At 38.9% G+C, this 15,655-nt stretch overlaps 1 protein-coding gene across 1 annotated transcript in view; it reads left to right on the top strand.

Moving 5' to 3' along the window:
• LOC124255352 (Bardet-Biedl syndrome 1 protein-like) overlaps positions 1-15,655 on the top strand; it is a 56,458-nt gene that overhangs the window by 13,896 nt on the left and 26,907 nt on the right. Inside the window, 4 exon segments of the mRNA XM_046689248.1 lie at positions 565-688; positions 3,286-3,457; positions 3,460-3,513; positions 5,408-5,566. Of these exon segments, the coding sequence (XP_046545204.1) occupies positions 565-688; positions 3,286-3,457; positions 3,460-3,513; positions 5,408-5,566 (509 nt within the window).

The raw sequence follows: 15,655 nt of genomic DNA, 5'->3' as shown, positions 1-15,655 counted from the left end.
GTATTTGTCCAATTTACAATTACCAATGGCCTATTTGATAATAACAAATATTGTCACAAACATATAGTTTGATAAAATTATGGATTCTAAGTGTGACATTCTGGCACAAGGAACTTATGAGCAGGATTTCTGTTTTTGGTTCTCTCTTGCAAGAGAGGAGGTGGGGTAGCCTTGTGGTTAAAGCGTTCGCTCGTCACACCGAAGACCTGAGTTTGATTCCCCACATGGGTACAATGTGTGAGGCCCATTTCTGGTGTCCCCCACCGTGATATTGCTGGAATATTGCTAAAAGCGGCGTAAAACCATACTCACGCACTCTCTTGCAAGAATTATGTGGTTGTTTATTTAAACCCAAGATTCATCCTGGTGAACTTTTGGCGTCACCATGTGAGTTTCCGCAGTATGATAGATGTCTAAACCTGACATCATGTCAGACTCTTCACATCAAGCTGACACGCTGTGAAATAACTGAAATACTGTTGAAAGTAACATTAACCTCACTTGCTCGAGTTCTCTAGGTTCCATGTGAGGCAGATTTATTTTGATGATGACGTGATTGTCCAGGGGATCAACTGAGGGAGCCAAATACACCATAGAACTCAATTCCCAGCCCGTTGGCATGGAGAGAATCAACAAGAACATCTACGTGGGCTGTATGGATGAAACAATGCACTGCTTCACTTCCAAGGTAAGGGCAATTGTTGTATGTCTTTATCACACTGATAGCAGTATTCAAGCTATCTGACTGTGGCAAGTAAACTATCTTGTTATCTAATGATCCAGTGATTGACGTTATGAGCACTGATCAATGCCATTGGGAAAGCATCACGTTCATGAACTAAGTCAGTGAGCCTGACCTGCCAGTCCTTCGTATAACAAGCACAGGTTGCTGAAGACCAATTCTAACCACATCCTTGTTACAGTTTAGGTAACCATTATTTACTCGGCAACATTGCACTGATAGCATTGTTCCAGCTGTGTGACTGCAACCTGAAAATAATCTGTACCAGACAATCCCGTGACTGACATTTGCGATTGGGATATAGTGACATAAATTAAACATGTGTACCTACTAGGGACGGGTATTGCAGAGAATTTTCATATTGTGATATATTGCGATGTGAAAGCATATATTGCGATATGTATTGCAATATATTGCAAGAAGTTGTTTTTTAACAAAAAACTACTTATAATCGAGTTAATGCTTGATTTATAAATCCAAAACACAACAAAATCACTATGCTTGATTAAGCTTTAATAAAAACTTTTAATCATGACAAAATATATATGTAAATGATATTTGGCATAAATAAAAAAAGGAAAGGAAGAATTTAAGAAACGGAAATATTACGAAGTTTTCCGAATGCATGTCAAAATACCAGTTTTCGATCAGCTTATCGCAATACGTATCGTGTTCATGTCTGAACCGGTAAATACCGGTAAACCGGTTATATTACGCAGCCCTAGTACCTACCTGACCAGCTGATCCAGTTAGTTGCCTCTTAGTCAAGTACGGGTTCCTGAGGAACAATGTTATCCATGTCTTTACAGATTGGAATGGGTAGTGATTCATGTATCATGATACTTGATTCACAATATGATAAACCAGTGATGGTCCGGGTTAGAATATTGATCTTCAGTAACCCATGCTTGTCGTAAGAGGCGACTAACAGGATTGGGTGATCAGGCTCGCTGACTTGGTTGACTCACGTCATCGATTCCCAATTGCGCAGATCGATGCTCATGCTGTTGATCACTGGATTGTTTGGTCCAGACTTGATTATTTACAGACCGCCACCATATAGCTGGAATATTGCTGACTGCGGCGTAACACTAAACTCACTCACTCACAATATGATATGTATGACAGAACTTTGCCCTTTCTCCTGGTACCATGTGTCTACTGGTTTGTCTTTCATGTTACACAGTTGGTAATGACTTCATGCTGGAATTTTATGAGAGTAGTATGCTAATAGTTATTAGACTGGGTAATTGCAAATCTTTCCAAAACATACTTAATAATAAATGCAACCTTAAAACTAGACTTGATGTATGAGTTAGCACATCACGTTTCATATAGTGTAAATTCTTCACGCATTGATAGGTTGGTGAATTTTGATGCCTCTTGGTATCAGGAGTGAAGCATTATAGTGTATTGTTAGAACACTGAATATGTAGTAATTTTAGTTTAGCTGTGAAACAATACTGGGATACAGTATTGTATGGCAGTATGAAGCCATTGATACAATACATTGATTAACACCCCTGCATCATGATACATGCAATTCATTAGAAGTTATATTAGTGGAAAAGATCAACATAATAACAGAAACTGTTCAACAACCAGCTGGGGCTGTGGGGTAGCCTGATGGCTAAAGCGTTCGCTCATCACGCCGAAGACACAGGTTCTATTCCCCACATGGTTACAATGTGTGAAGCCCATTTCTTGTGTCCCCCATGATGATATTGCTGGAATATTGCTAAAAGCGGTATAAAACTAAACCCACTGAACAACCAGCTTACAAAGATTCTCCAGTATTTCCCATTTGGCTATAAATGCCACCATAATTACAGTGCCCTCCAGGTTATATGCTTTTGCTCTACAATGTTCCATCTTTGATGTCTGAAATTTGAAAACATGTCATCAGGGCTGTGATCACCTGCAAAGAAATGAATAACACTATATCGTTACACCTCTAAATGATTTGATGTACATTTGGTGCACCATGGTAGACTGTGATTATTTCTGAAATGGCAGGTCCAATGTCAATACAAAACCATAAAGCCATAAATATGCACACGGGTTTCATCGAGTGGCAAATGTTAAAGACTATTACTTTGGGCTTACATTAAGCAGACATGCCATTATATAGATGAAATACTGTTCAATGCATTGTTAAACCAAGCTTATGTGTTAGATCAAAGAAAACACTAAAGGTCAGCCAATTTGAATACCGTCAGAACCAATTAGATTCACAGCTCTGACCAACTTTTACATGTCTTGTCTTCAAGGATAAGAAAGGATTGCTATAGTGTAATGGGTTAGAACCAAAGTCGTCTTCATAATCCATTGGGAATATGTCAGCGTGAAAATGGCGAGCATGTATATGTAAAGGGAGACAACTGTGTCAGTTCTAGTTTATGAATTTATCTTCAGGCGAGAATTTCTGGCATTATTAACTGAAGAGTGTTGATGTGCCCTTAAGATCCCTTAATCTGTCCTTTCAGGTCGGGGCTGATGTTTCCATCCCTCAATGTACATTTAACAGTGTTTTCTGTCTGTAGGGAAAGAAATTGTGGACAATAAAATTGCCTGCAAGCATTACCACAATGCACACCATTGACTACAAACCAAGGGGATTCAAGGCTGTCCTTATTGGCCTCAACAACTGTGAGGTACATATATACAAAGAGAAGTATCTCGTAGATGTCATCAAGACCTCCGATGTTGTCACAGGCTACACTTTGGGCGCTTCGGGAGGGAGGATGGCACGCTGGTCATGTCTACTCGAGGTATGGATCCTATATTGGTTGAAGCACTCATAACAGTTTGAAAACATGAGATCCATGTCTGTGATATCTGTATTAGTTTTAAATGTATGCCACACATTCCCTTATCGTTGCTCTGTGGCTGTGAGTATTTGAAATTCATGATGGTATGATAGCCCAAGACTACAAAATATTGCTGAGGTCAAGTAACAATAAATATGCTTGTCATTATTGACTACCAAGTGGTACTATATGTTTTATTATGCAAGCATATTTTTCCGGCTACCTGATTGGTCTAGAGGCGGTCACGTGACCGTCGACAGAAAAGCATATTGACTCCAACCCAGGTCCAACCAAAAGTCATATTGACCTGAGTTACTATGACGTCAAGCTATGACGTCATTCTATTGTTTACATGTCACAGCATTGTTGACATAACGTTATTGGTTTGTAGTGAAAATAAAATTACTTTTCTTGACTAAATGGACATGTTTTGGATTTTAGAAGCTTTGTTTCGGTAATTACATAATAAAACAATTATATAGGACTTTGTCCCAGGTCAATATTGCTTTTCACGGGTCCATAATAACAGGCATTGACCTCATCACCAGTCTATAATTGTATAATATTAGCTAGATCATTTTCTCAGTATAGTGCAGATTCTAGTTTACGGTGGGGTAGCCTAGTGGTTAAAGCGTTTGCTCATCATGCCGAAGACCTGGTTCGATTCCCCACATGGGTATTATATGTGAAGCCCATTTCTGGTGTCCCCTGCTGTGATATTGCTGGAATATTGCTAAAATTAGCATAAAACTAAACTCATTCACTCACAGATTCTAGTACTTTGTGGGGATGAATCTATTCGGGGATTCAAACCCACTCTCAGAGTGAGACATCTAATCACACGCACACAGTCACCTATCTAACCCAATGAGCCACTATGGCTTCCACAAATCTAGAATGCTGTCTTATTCATATACTTACTGACCCCTCTGACAAGTGTAAATTTGCCACTTTGTATATATGACTGATTTGATCCAAGGTTTATGGTTTGGGGCCATAACTGTACCAGGTTTGTCCTACTGTTTTATTCATCTCATTGCCAGGCAATGATTATCGCTTTATTCTGGGCTGCTGCATCAGAGTTACCTCCCTTATCTGTTTTCTCCAATGTGAACTATTTTATGGATTTCCGTGATGAGGCTGTCATGTCAGCATGAATTAGCTGAGTAATTTTTCAAAGGAGGGACAAGAAGTAACCTTGAACAAACAGTGAAGCAGTTATGTTTAAAAGGTTTCATTTGGTCTCATTCAACCTTTTCCTAATAACAAATCAAAGACTTCCTTGCCCACCTTGATTAGGATCCTCAGTGTGTCAGGTTCAGATATAAGCTTGTTTCTCTTTAGTGGTTATCATCTGAGACCTACGTCACTTTCCTCAGACCTTAAGCTGACACAGCAAAGCCAATCATAGTGACAATAGGCAAAGTCTTCACACATGATGTCAGGCTAACAAGTAGTGATAAACCATAATAAAGATAATCAGGCCATTTATGATGTGCCAAATTCACTCGTATTGAATGTTTATGGCATTACATTATTCTTACCCTGGTCAATGGACCTATGTGAACCTGACTTACATTCCCAGCTCCCTGGGGTGTATATAACACAAGCTGCTTGTGAGGAACTAGAATGTTAACTGTCATATTACCATATCTTACAAGGTACACATTCAGTACTTGGTGATCAGACACAAACTTTCTCTTGCCTAAGGATATACTACATGTGGTTCAGTGAGGCGCAGGACTGATTCCATCTAAACTGTACTCACTCACTCAGCTGCTACCACAACATCATATTCTAAAGATATCTGATATAGATTTGATCAGTCTTGAAAGAAGAGTCTATTTTTCCACAGGTGGTGGACTGTTTGTGAAGATTTTGAAGCGGACTGCATCCTTTCAAGAGAAGGATCTTTCAGCAGGTCCACCAGTGGCCCAGAACGTGAAGCTGAATATTCCCAAGAAAACCAAACTGTTTGTAGACCAGACCATGAGGGAAAGAGAGAATGCTGTCAGTAAGTAGATCAATTGTAGTCCATGACAAAAGAACAAATTCATCTTCTGCTATTCTTGTTCAGGTTTTCCTATCACATTAAATTCACTGGTGAGGGCATGATGTGCTATCTAAATCAGCATTAAGTCCAACTCACCTTCTCCCTTTTCTTAGGGGCGGTGGGGTAGCCTAGTGGTTAGCCTAGAGCGTTCACTCGTCACGCCAAAGGCCTGGGTTCGATTCCCCACATGGGTACAATGTGTGAAGCCCATTTCTGGTGTCCCCACCGTGATATTGTGGGAATATTGCTAACTCCTTCCCTCACTCTCCCTTTTTTTAAGAACAAGGGACTTGAAATGAGCTTTCAAAGATGGCGGAAGGTATCAAGTATTCTGTAGTCTTGTCTTAGAATGTTCTGTAGCAGTTCAGGGCTTTCTTCCACACAGCAATCTTAGCACTTGAGATGATTATTATTCCACTATTTTTAACATAGACTTGATGCAGTGGTTACGCTGTGTTTGTGGAATAGAGCCCTGCTGTTCTTTGTTGATAATTGGGATGCACTGGAAATAATGAGTGTGTGTAGCTATGACCCAAGGCTACATGACAACCACATGACAACAGGCACATGACTGCGCCCATGTGTTTGTCTACAGGAACCCACTAATCACTACCCTACAACTAGTGGTGTTCCAATTAATTAAAATAATCGAAGATTGGTTGCAGTGACCAAATGACCAAGCAATCAATCACATTTTCTGAATTTTTCTCATAACCGAACACAAATGATTTTGGAACTACTGTTTTAGTGTTTGAAACACTTGACGAAGGAACATATCTTAGATCATGCTGTCAGAGACTGAAAACATGTTTAATTGTTGGAAAACTAACTTCACTTACTGAAAAGTCATGACTAAATATTTCTTTAATGTTCATGATATATTAACCATAACTTTAAAGTAGCAAGATGTGTCATTTTAAATTGGATGTTAATTTGCAAATGCAATTTGCACAGTTTCTAAATAAAGCAAAAAACAACAGATGACCATGTTGTACGTATCTGCAATATAAACCTGAATAGGAAAATCTGAGAAATCCAATTTATTTTAAATGAATGCATGCAGGTAATGAACCAGTTATCAATTGTGAGATTTGCAACCAATTCCCAACACTACCTACAACCCAACTTGTCATGGGTAATGTCTTTAAAATCTTAAACGTCTAATGCCTCTCAGGAGAACTTTCTAACAGAGGGTTGCAGGTTTTGACATTCTAATAAACTAATGATTGTCTAGGCTTCTGAATTCTTGGTAGGAGTGCACAAAAATTTGATTTTAGTGATATTGAATCATTGGATATTTCATGGAAAATGTGAAACATACAATAAAACTGTTTTGAACATGTTCATGATTCAAACAGGCATGAACATTCCTTGAATTGTATTTAATGTCTGCAGCTTTATACCTCACTTGCTAAGAAACTTGAATTTAATATGTATTTTTTTCAGGGAAATCCACAGGTACAAATATTGAAATTGCAATTAAAACTGTCAGTGTAAAAATGAGAAACATGAGTGAAAACATGACAGTGTTAGGCTCATTATAACCTTCTTGCAATTGTAATGTAATCAGCACTATGATAGACCTGACATGGTTTGATGATGCATCACTGCAGAGGGTGGCTGTAAAGTCATGAAGCTTACCAAGAAGGAAGCATATTAACGTTTGCATCTATCAAGTACAATACTTATTGTACTCCCAGCATGCATTTGAACAATATACAGTAACATGATACAACCACGCTTCCAATTTCTGAAGGCTTCAAAGTGACTGTGACAGTGTTCTGTGTTGAAGAAAATGGAAAAAATTGGCCTCTATGCTGTTTTCAAGTATGTCTAACTATAAGGGGTAACCTCGGCAGCCATGCATACAGACATCACATGATGCCAAGTTTAAGGGGTGCTGCTGCTTCCTTTCACTGTAACGACGTGGGCAAGTGGAGTTCAAGAAGGGGGAGAAGACAGTATTGAAAACAATCAAAGATCAGGAAAACCTTCAGCTGCCACCACAAAGGAAACTGTTGATAAAATCCTTGACATGATTATGGATGGTCATCACATGTGACAAATACAGTGGGCTGCTCTCATGACAGAGTGAAGCTGTTCAAAGGAACTTTAAAGTCACTCACTCAAAAAACTTACCTGCTTTTGATGAATAGTTTGCTGGTTATGTCAGAGCTGGTATTATATTCCTCAGTTTGGGTATACAATGGGTGGAGCCATTTTTCCAGCATTGGCACAATGATCTTGCTGGAATATTGCTGAAAGTGGTGTGAAAACAACTCTCACTCACTCAATCACTCTCATTTGAAGAATGATCTGGCTTCACAAAGGTTTCAGTATGCTTGGTTCCGACCCCTGATCAGGCTTTGGTAACTCTTCATCTGTGAGAATTTACAGAGCTGCTCCAGCTGACTTTGAGTAATTCTTCCAACATGATAATGAAAATGTGATGTTGAGGGGCACATCCAGGATTTTGAGAAGTGGGGGTACACATATATCATGAAGTCCGAAGGTTAAGGGGGAAATGCTCCCCAGGGAAAAAAATTTCGGGGGAGAAGGGTGGGTGCACATCCCCACATCCCACCACTGGATCCGCCCCTGATGTTGTTTTCAGCGTGACAGTCTACTTGACAGGAATGGTCAGAAGACATTTTGAGTGTGTTAACTCATTTTATTTCTAAAGAATGACCAGAAAAAATAAATAAATGAAGGAGCACCACATTTTGACCTCAACAGCACAACATTTTTACCTTTTTCACTAGACATGAATTCTTTTCAACCATGTGCTTAAGACCATTTTTAGTGACTCCATTCTTAGGAACTGAATACATTGTCTTGAGATTGCTCTGATATCATTCTGACATGAAGAAGGTCAAGAGTCAAGATCACTTGTACAAATGTAGCTGAAAAAGATTAATTATATTCAGTAATTTGAGTATTTATGAATGGACTGGGATGAAACATAATATGCATGATCTTTAAAATTATGGTTGTCAGTCATTACTTTTGGGTGATCTGAACATGATCAAGGTCACTTGACCATGCAAGCCCTGAAACGAGGTTCAAATTTCAGAATTTTATGGTTGATTTATAAAGAATGTGAGCACTTTCCAATTAATGTTGATAGGCTCTCAGAATTAATTCAATACCTGAGGCTGGGATTTGTCTGCTTCTCTTTTTGTATGTAATGCAAACACATTTCTAGTTTATGTTGCATCATGTTTATATTGATGCTTGTATTGTGAAGCATCACTTGCAAACTCACTTGATGGAGAATACATTGATATTGTCTAATGATGTATATTAGTAACAATGCCATAATCAGTGAATGACCTTATTTGATAATGATTAATATTCCAATGATTAGGTCCTATGTTCCTTAAAACGTTCAGGAATCTGTTGAGACGTCTCCTACATGTTCTCAAACCAACTTAATTGGGCTATTATTGATTTTTCTTTGGTGCTCTTAGATGTCTTAATGCTACTATCTGATTACTTATATGAAATAATTCTATTTAGGAAAATGCATTAATTTGCAAGGACAGGATCTTTTGTCCTGGAAAGATGAAAGAAATGCCAAAAGGTTACCTTACGTTTCAGAAATAAAAACAAGTGGTTTTCAGAGAGGACATCTTCAGAAAGTAGGCTGTTGGATAAAGAGGTGAATTCAAAGCAGAGTTAGGTCATCATGGCCAGGTGTGAGGCAGGGTGTAGAGGAGATTCCAGGGTGTTACTGTATCACTGTGTCAGGTATGGTGTTAAAGGGTGGAGGATATTTCAGGCTGAGGACATTCTAGGAAGTGTGTCAGTCTAACACTGTGTCAAGTAGGCTGTTAAGGGTCAGGCAGATTACTCTGAGGGTTTTAAATCCTGATGGATGCAACCACCTAAAAGAATTTCTACATAACTGAGAAAGTGTATCCAATATATAATATTATTATGTTAAAGGACGATTGTCAGGTTGGGTGGAGGCTAAAAGTAGGTTGTTAGGTCGGGTGGGTGTAAGGCAAGGTCACATGAAAGGGTGTGAAAGTTTATAATGTCTGCTGGAGATGAAGCTGGGAGTCAAACATGACACAAAGTAGGTTGTCCAGCCTATAACTACTGCCATGATTCTTTGACAAAGTTTATCATTACAGTCTGCCTATTACTACTATCAGGGGCGGTGGGGTAGCCTAGTGGTTAAAGTGTTCCATCGTCACACCGAAGACCTGAGTTCGATTCCCCACATGGGTACAATGTGTGAAGGACATTTCTGGTGTCCACTTAACCGTGATGTTGCTGGAATATTGCTAATAGCGGCGTAAAACCATATTCACTCACTATTACTTCTATTGTGAATCACTCACTAGTGGTAAAAGCTTTGACTTGACCCAGGTTCAATCCCCACATGGGTACAATGTGTGAAGCCCATTTCTGGTGTCCCCCGATCACCCGTTGCTGGAATATTACTGTCAACTCAGTCAGTCAGTCTATTGTGAATCTTTGACAAAGTGTATGATTACGACCAGGTCACCCGCCTATTATTACTGTCATAATTCCTTGACAAAGTGTATTACTATCAATTTGTTAACATTTAGATATTATAACGTGGAACTTATGTACATCTCATCAGTTGACTTACCCAGTGATTCAGGCAGAGACAAATGTCATTTGAATATTTTCATGACTTTTTTTGAAAATTTTGAGACAAGCACTCATTACCAACTCTGAACAATATCATTTCAACATTTTGTGAGACATTTCAGTGCAATAAATAAATAAATAACCTGAATAAATGATATTTTATCTCAGATTTATTACAGATTTAATTGACAAGGACCTCTTTTCACAAAGCACTAAGGTGATCATAAGTCACTAAGGTAACCTTAGTGCCATGTTAAAGAAGTTAAGGTTAACCTTAGTAAAGGTTGCTTCGTGAAAGGAGCCTAAGGTCTATTTTCTCCTGATAGTTCACCTGTAGTGATACAGTGTAGTTTTTGACTTCATGTACCTGAAGATCTAGTTCATCAATAGCGATACTATGTGATATTTGACTTTATTACCCACATGGTCAACATATGGGTAGTTGCAAACTAATCTCGTACGTCACACGAGTGTCGTATCGCGTTGACCTGTGTTGTAACGACCTTGACCTGAGATTATAACGATTTGATTGGATAACCGATGACGTCTCAATTAGGTCACATTCTGACGTAACTATTTTTTCATTCTTAACAAACACGTGAATCCATTCATTCTAAAACTTAAATGCATTGTGGGAATGTAAACATTGCAAACGATGCCGTGTCGCTGTTTAATTGTGAGTCGAACTGAGACATTATACCCGAAAAACATAAACGCAATGTTTCCACCAGTGATGTTAGCTGAATGAAGCAACTGCAAACCAAGAAACAGGGTGCTATGGAGTAGTTTACTGTAGGAGGCTGTACGAGGCGATGACAACTGACATGCATCGTGACGTCGGTTACCAGGGCAGTGACGTCATTACAGTCTGACGTCATGCAAATATTGTACTACAGTACAAAACTCTTCCGCAACCTCTTTATGAAACCGGTTTCGGTTTGAAACCAAAATATTAACCAAAATACGCTATTTTGTCAATTTAATGCATGTAAGAAGTGGGTAATAAATAAAATACCACACTTTCGGTCTCATTACATACCAATTATCACGAAACTCTTTGGTCTCATTACATACAAATTATATTAAACTCAGTGACCTTCCTATGTTATCTGACCTCGCTTTTGGGTCGGTCAGATACCATAGGAAGAACACTCGTTTCATATAATTCGTATGTAAGGAGACCTCGTGTAGTATTCTCTATGTACATACCTGAAGATCTAGTTCATTAATAGTGATACTATTAGATATTTGACTGTACATACTTGGAGATCTAGTTCATCACTAGTGATACTATGTAGTTTTTGACTGTACGTTCTGAAGATTCACCCTTTGCAGTTATGAAGCCAAAATCTGAGCTGAGAGATGGTACTTTTGCTATAAATACTCAGCCTCCATTGTAACCATCTGATCTTGATCTTACTTGCCCTTTAAGACAAGCAGGCTATTTTAGGGATCTATTTTGTCTGGCTAAGACTCCCTTAATGGATCCTGCAACAGGCTAATGCTTGTGGGCTGGACTCCGTGGGGGAAGCATTAACGGCATCCTGTTGTGTGGAAGATGATGATGATGGTGAGGATGGTGCTGCTGCTGATAATGATGTTCATGATAATGATGATGATGAGGAGGATACCACATGAGGTGGTACTGCTGATAAGAATGATGATGCTGACGACGATGATGATGATGATGATGATGATGATGATGATGATGATGATGATGATACCACATGAGGTGGTACTGCTGATAAGAATGATGATGATGACGATGATGATGATGATGATGATGATGATGATGATACCACATGAGGTGGTACTGCTGATAAGAATGATGATGATGATGATGATACCACATGAGGTGGTACTGCTGATAAGAATGATGATGATGACGATGATGATGATGATGATGGTGATCTGTGTTGGCTCCGGTATTGCGATGATGACCTTGATGATGTTGGCTCTGGTGGTGGTGGTGATGATGTTGATGATAATTGTTGTTTTGCTGGTGTTCATGATAGAGATTGTGGCTAAGATGTTGCTTTTGTTGTTCTGATAATATGATTGTAGTGATGATAACAGCATTGGTTTGTACTATGAAAGTATGATGATGATGATGATGATGATGATGATGATGATGATGATGAAGTGTATTATACTATTACACTTTCTGTCTGGTTCTGACATGTATAAGGTATAGGCATTATTGGTAGATTTCCATGTTAATTGCCACCAGTGATGTTGACGAGAAGAGACACTCTAATGACATATTTCGTCCCCAACAATCCTTCCATCAGGCATCCCAGCTCGCTAATTGCCAATTGTGTTGAAAGTTGATGCAGCTTGTGTGATGAGTACAACCACCACTGGGTGCTGCAGGCTGGGTTTACTCCAGTACAGAAAGGTGCTGAATGCAGGCCTGTTATTGTCCTCCTAATGTCATTACAGTGTGACCCAGCACTCATTACAGGGTGACCTAGGTCATCATGCCCGCCCCTCCACAGTCTGTTTGTTCTCAGCGTAGGAAGTGGGGGTCACTTTCAAGGTTTTATTGATTTGGGGCAGTGGGGTAGTCCAGTGGTTAATGAGTTCGCTCGTCATGCCGAAGACCCTGGGGTTCGATTCCCCACATGGGTACAATGTGTGAAGACCATATCTGGTGTCCCCCACTGTGATATTGCTGGAATATTGCTAAAAGCATCGTAAAACCATACTCACTCACTCACTCTTATCGATTGTTTAGTAATGTTGTATACTTGAAGTACTCACTAACTTCTAACAGTCAAAGCTCAGCTGTTTAGGGCTCATTCCTAATAAGGCAAAAAAACACCCCAAAACGAACTTCCCGACCCTAAACTTATTTTTCTTTTTTTTTAAAAGACGGCGAAACATTTTGCTATTCCAACAGTATGTACTCCCCAATGTTGGGGGCAACCATATGTGACCTGTGTTCACTTACTCTTGTTTTTCATAAATGTTGAATTTAGAAAGTGTTGATGCTTCAGTTATTAAAATTTTAAACTGGTTTCCAACCTCTTTTCTTTCAAAACTGGTGCCTGATATTACATAAATACGTGATTTTAAGAAAAATATGCGAGTGCAATTAAAAATAAATGTAAGAAAAAAAGATAAACCCTACCTACTGCCCGTTTTATATACTGGACAAAATAAGTTAGGGATATGGGTATTTTTATGATTGATATTTTATCAGTGTGTCAATGAATAAATAGATCATTATTCATAATTTCAAAATGTACATATATCCCCAACTATTTTTGTCCAGTATAGTTTCATGTTACCCTAAACACACATATCTTTGGGGGGGCTAATTGTACTCCTATATGTCCAGCCTCGTGGTTAAACTGTTCCGTCATCATGCAGACTCTGTATCAGTTGCTCACATGGGTTCAGTGTAAGAAGCCCATTTTTGCTGTCACCTCAGTGTTTTTGTTTGAATATTGCAAAAGCTATGTAAAAATAGTCACTCACTCTTTCCTTTTGATTGTTATGGAAACAGCATTTGCCTGGCTAGTGGTAGTCTGTCATAACGACCCTGAAACAAATACATACAAGAAAGTACATGCAAGTCTAGAAAATATGGCAAGCCTAGATAATACAGGTTCAGATTCTGAAAATGAATAGCCTCTGGGCTCCTTTTCAATATATTTTATGATAATAATTTATGAACCACTTTTTCTGTAAAATATGTTAATTTCAGAGACGAGATGTTAGTCAAGGCTGTTGTGAGATGGTTTGTAGGACCTTCTGTTCTGTTTCCTCCCAACAGAGGTCAAGAGGTGTTACTTGCTGCCTGCCCATCCCTTGGCATTAACAGGGCGGTGGGGTAGCCTAGTGGTCAAAGCGTTCGCTCGTCACGCCGAAGACCCGGGTTCGATTCCCCACATGGGTACAATGTGTGAAGCCCATTTCTGGTGTCCCCCGCCGTGATATTGCTGGAATATTGCTAAAAGCGGCGTAAAACTAAACTCACTCACTCACTCACACTTGGCATTAACATGATTAAGTACGTCAGTTGATAATAGATTCCTGTCTCATCAACTCACTTTTGAATGTTGAAATTCATCTGTCCCTTATTACTTTTGAAATGGAATAGTTTGTCAGTTATTGTAGACTAGTGGTTACAAGACGTTACACTAAACATCGTCATCTTTAGGAACATTCATGTTGGTTGATTCAGTTCAAACCCACATATACACTTAGATATGGTTAACTGCTTTCATTCTTTGATTTGAACAAAGACGTACATACACAGATTGTACATGAGTCGTTGATTTGAAAGAAAGTGCTTCCACTAAGGATCAAACCGAAACATGTGGCTCATTAACCTATTGAGACAATGACCTACTTTTCAGCCGATCCGAATTTTCTCGTTTGAAAGTAAAAAGAGATGCCACAACAAGTATGGTTACACTGAATTCCAATTCCTTGTTTCATAAGAAAATGGTATTTAGAAGTTAATTTCAATTTAAACTTTAATAACATCGTATTTCTATATTTTATGGCGAGGTGTAGGCAGCAATGCCTTAACTTAGACGTCACAGACTGCCTTTGTTTGCAGAGCCTCGTTTTGAGATTTCCACGTTTTCCAGATTTCCGTTTGTCAGAGCATGCTGTATGACAGAGCACGCTGCACAATGTGTTTGCAAGGATCAGAAGGAGCGTAGTGTTGCAATATACAAGTGGTTAGATGTATCAAATTATACTGACTAAATATTTATGTATCCAGTTGAATGAATTGGTCTCAAAATTCTGGACTGGTTATTGTACTAAGTTGCTCAATAGGACGGAACCCAGTCAGCAGGAAACGAGACTGTTGTGTAATGAATGTTTTGACTTGTATTTCAGAGACATTATATTGGTTTTTAATTCTGATATCAAATGTGTTACGAGCTATATTCCAGAGTGAAACAGTTGTTAACATGCTCATTGGTTTTCACAGAACTTAATCACAAAATCTGTATACGACCACACAAGATCAATGAATACTCGTATTCAATGAATTATACTGAAAGTGAAACACAATTTCGGTTTACAATGCATGAGATAAGTGTCAGCAGCAGTATGCACAGAACCTATGATAAATGTTAGTGTACTCATCAATGTTTGGGGCAGTGGGGTAGCTTACTGGTTAAAGTGTTCGCTCGTCACGCCTAAGGCCCGGGTTCGATTCCCCACATGGGTAGAATTTGTGAAGCCCATTTCTGGTGTCCCCCGCCTTGATATTGCTGGAATATTGCTAAAACTGCGTAAAACCATACTCAGTCAACCAGTCATCAATGTTGAAAGCCATGAGACAGCCTGTGGCAGGAATTCGGTGTTGACATACAGGTATCCAGTCTTGGCTAGTGGATAAGACACAAATTAGGCGGAAAAAGACTTAAAAACATGTCTTTTGTGCTCTTATACAGG

This window comes from Haliotis rubra, unplaced genomic scaffold (assembly GCF_003918875.1).
Source record: "Haliotis rubra isolate DU_JTF1 unplaced genomic scaffold, ASM391887v1 Scf6, whole genome shotgun sequence".
In the NCBI taxonomy this organism is placed as follows: Eukaryota; Metazoa; Mollusca; class Gastropoda; order Lepetellida; family Haliotidae; genus Haliotis; species Haliotis rubra.
This window is presented reverse-complemented; position numbering and strand designations above follow the sequence as displayed.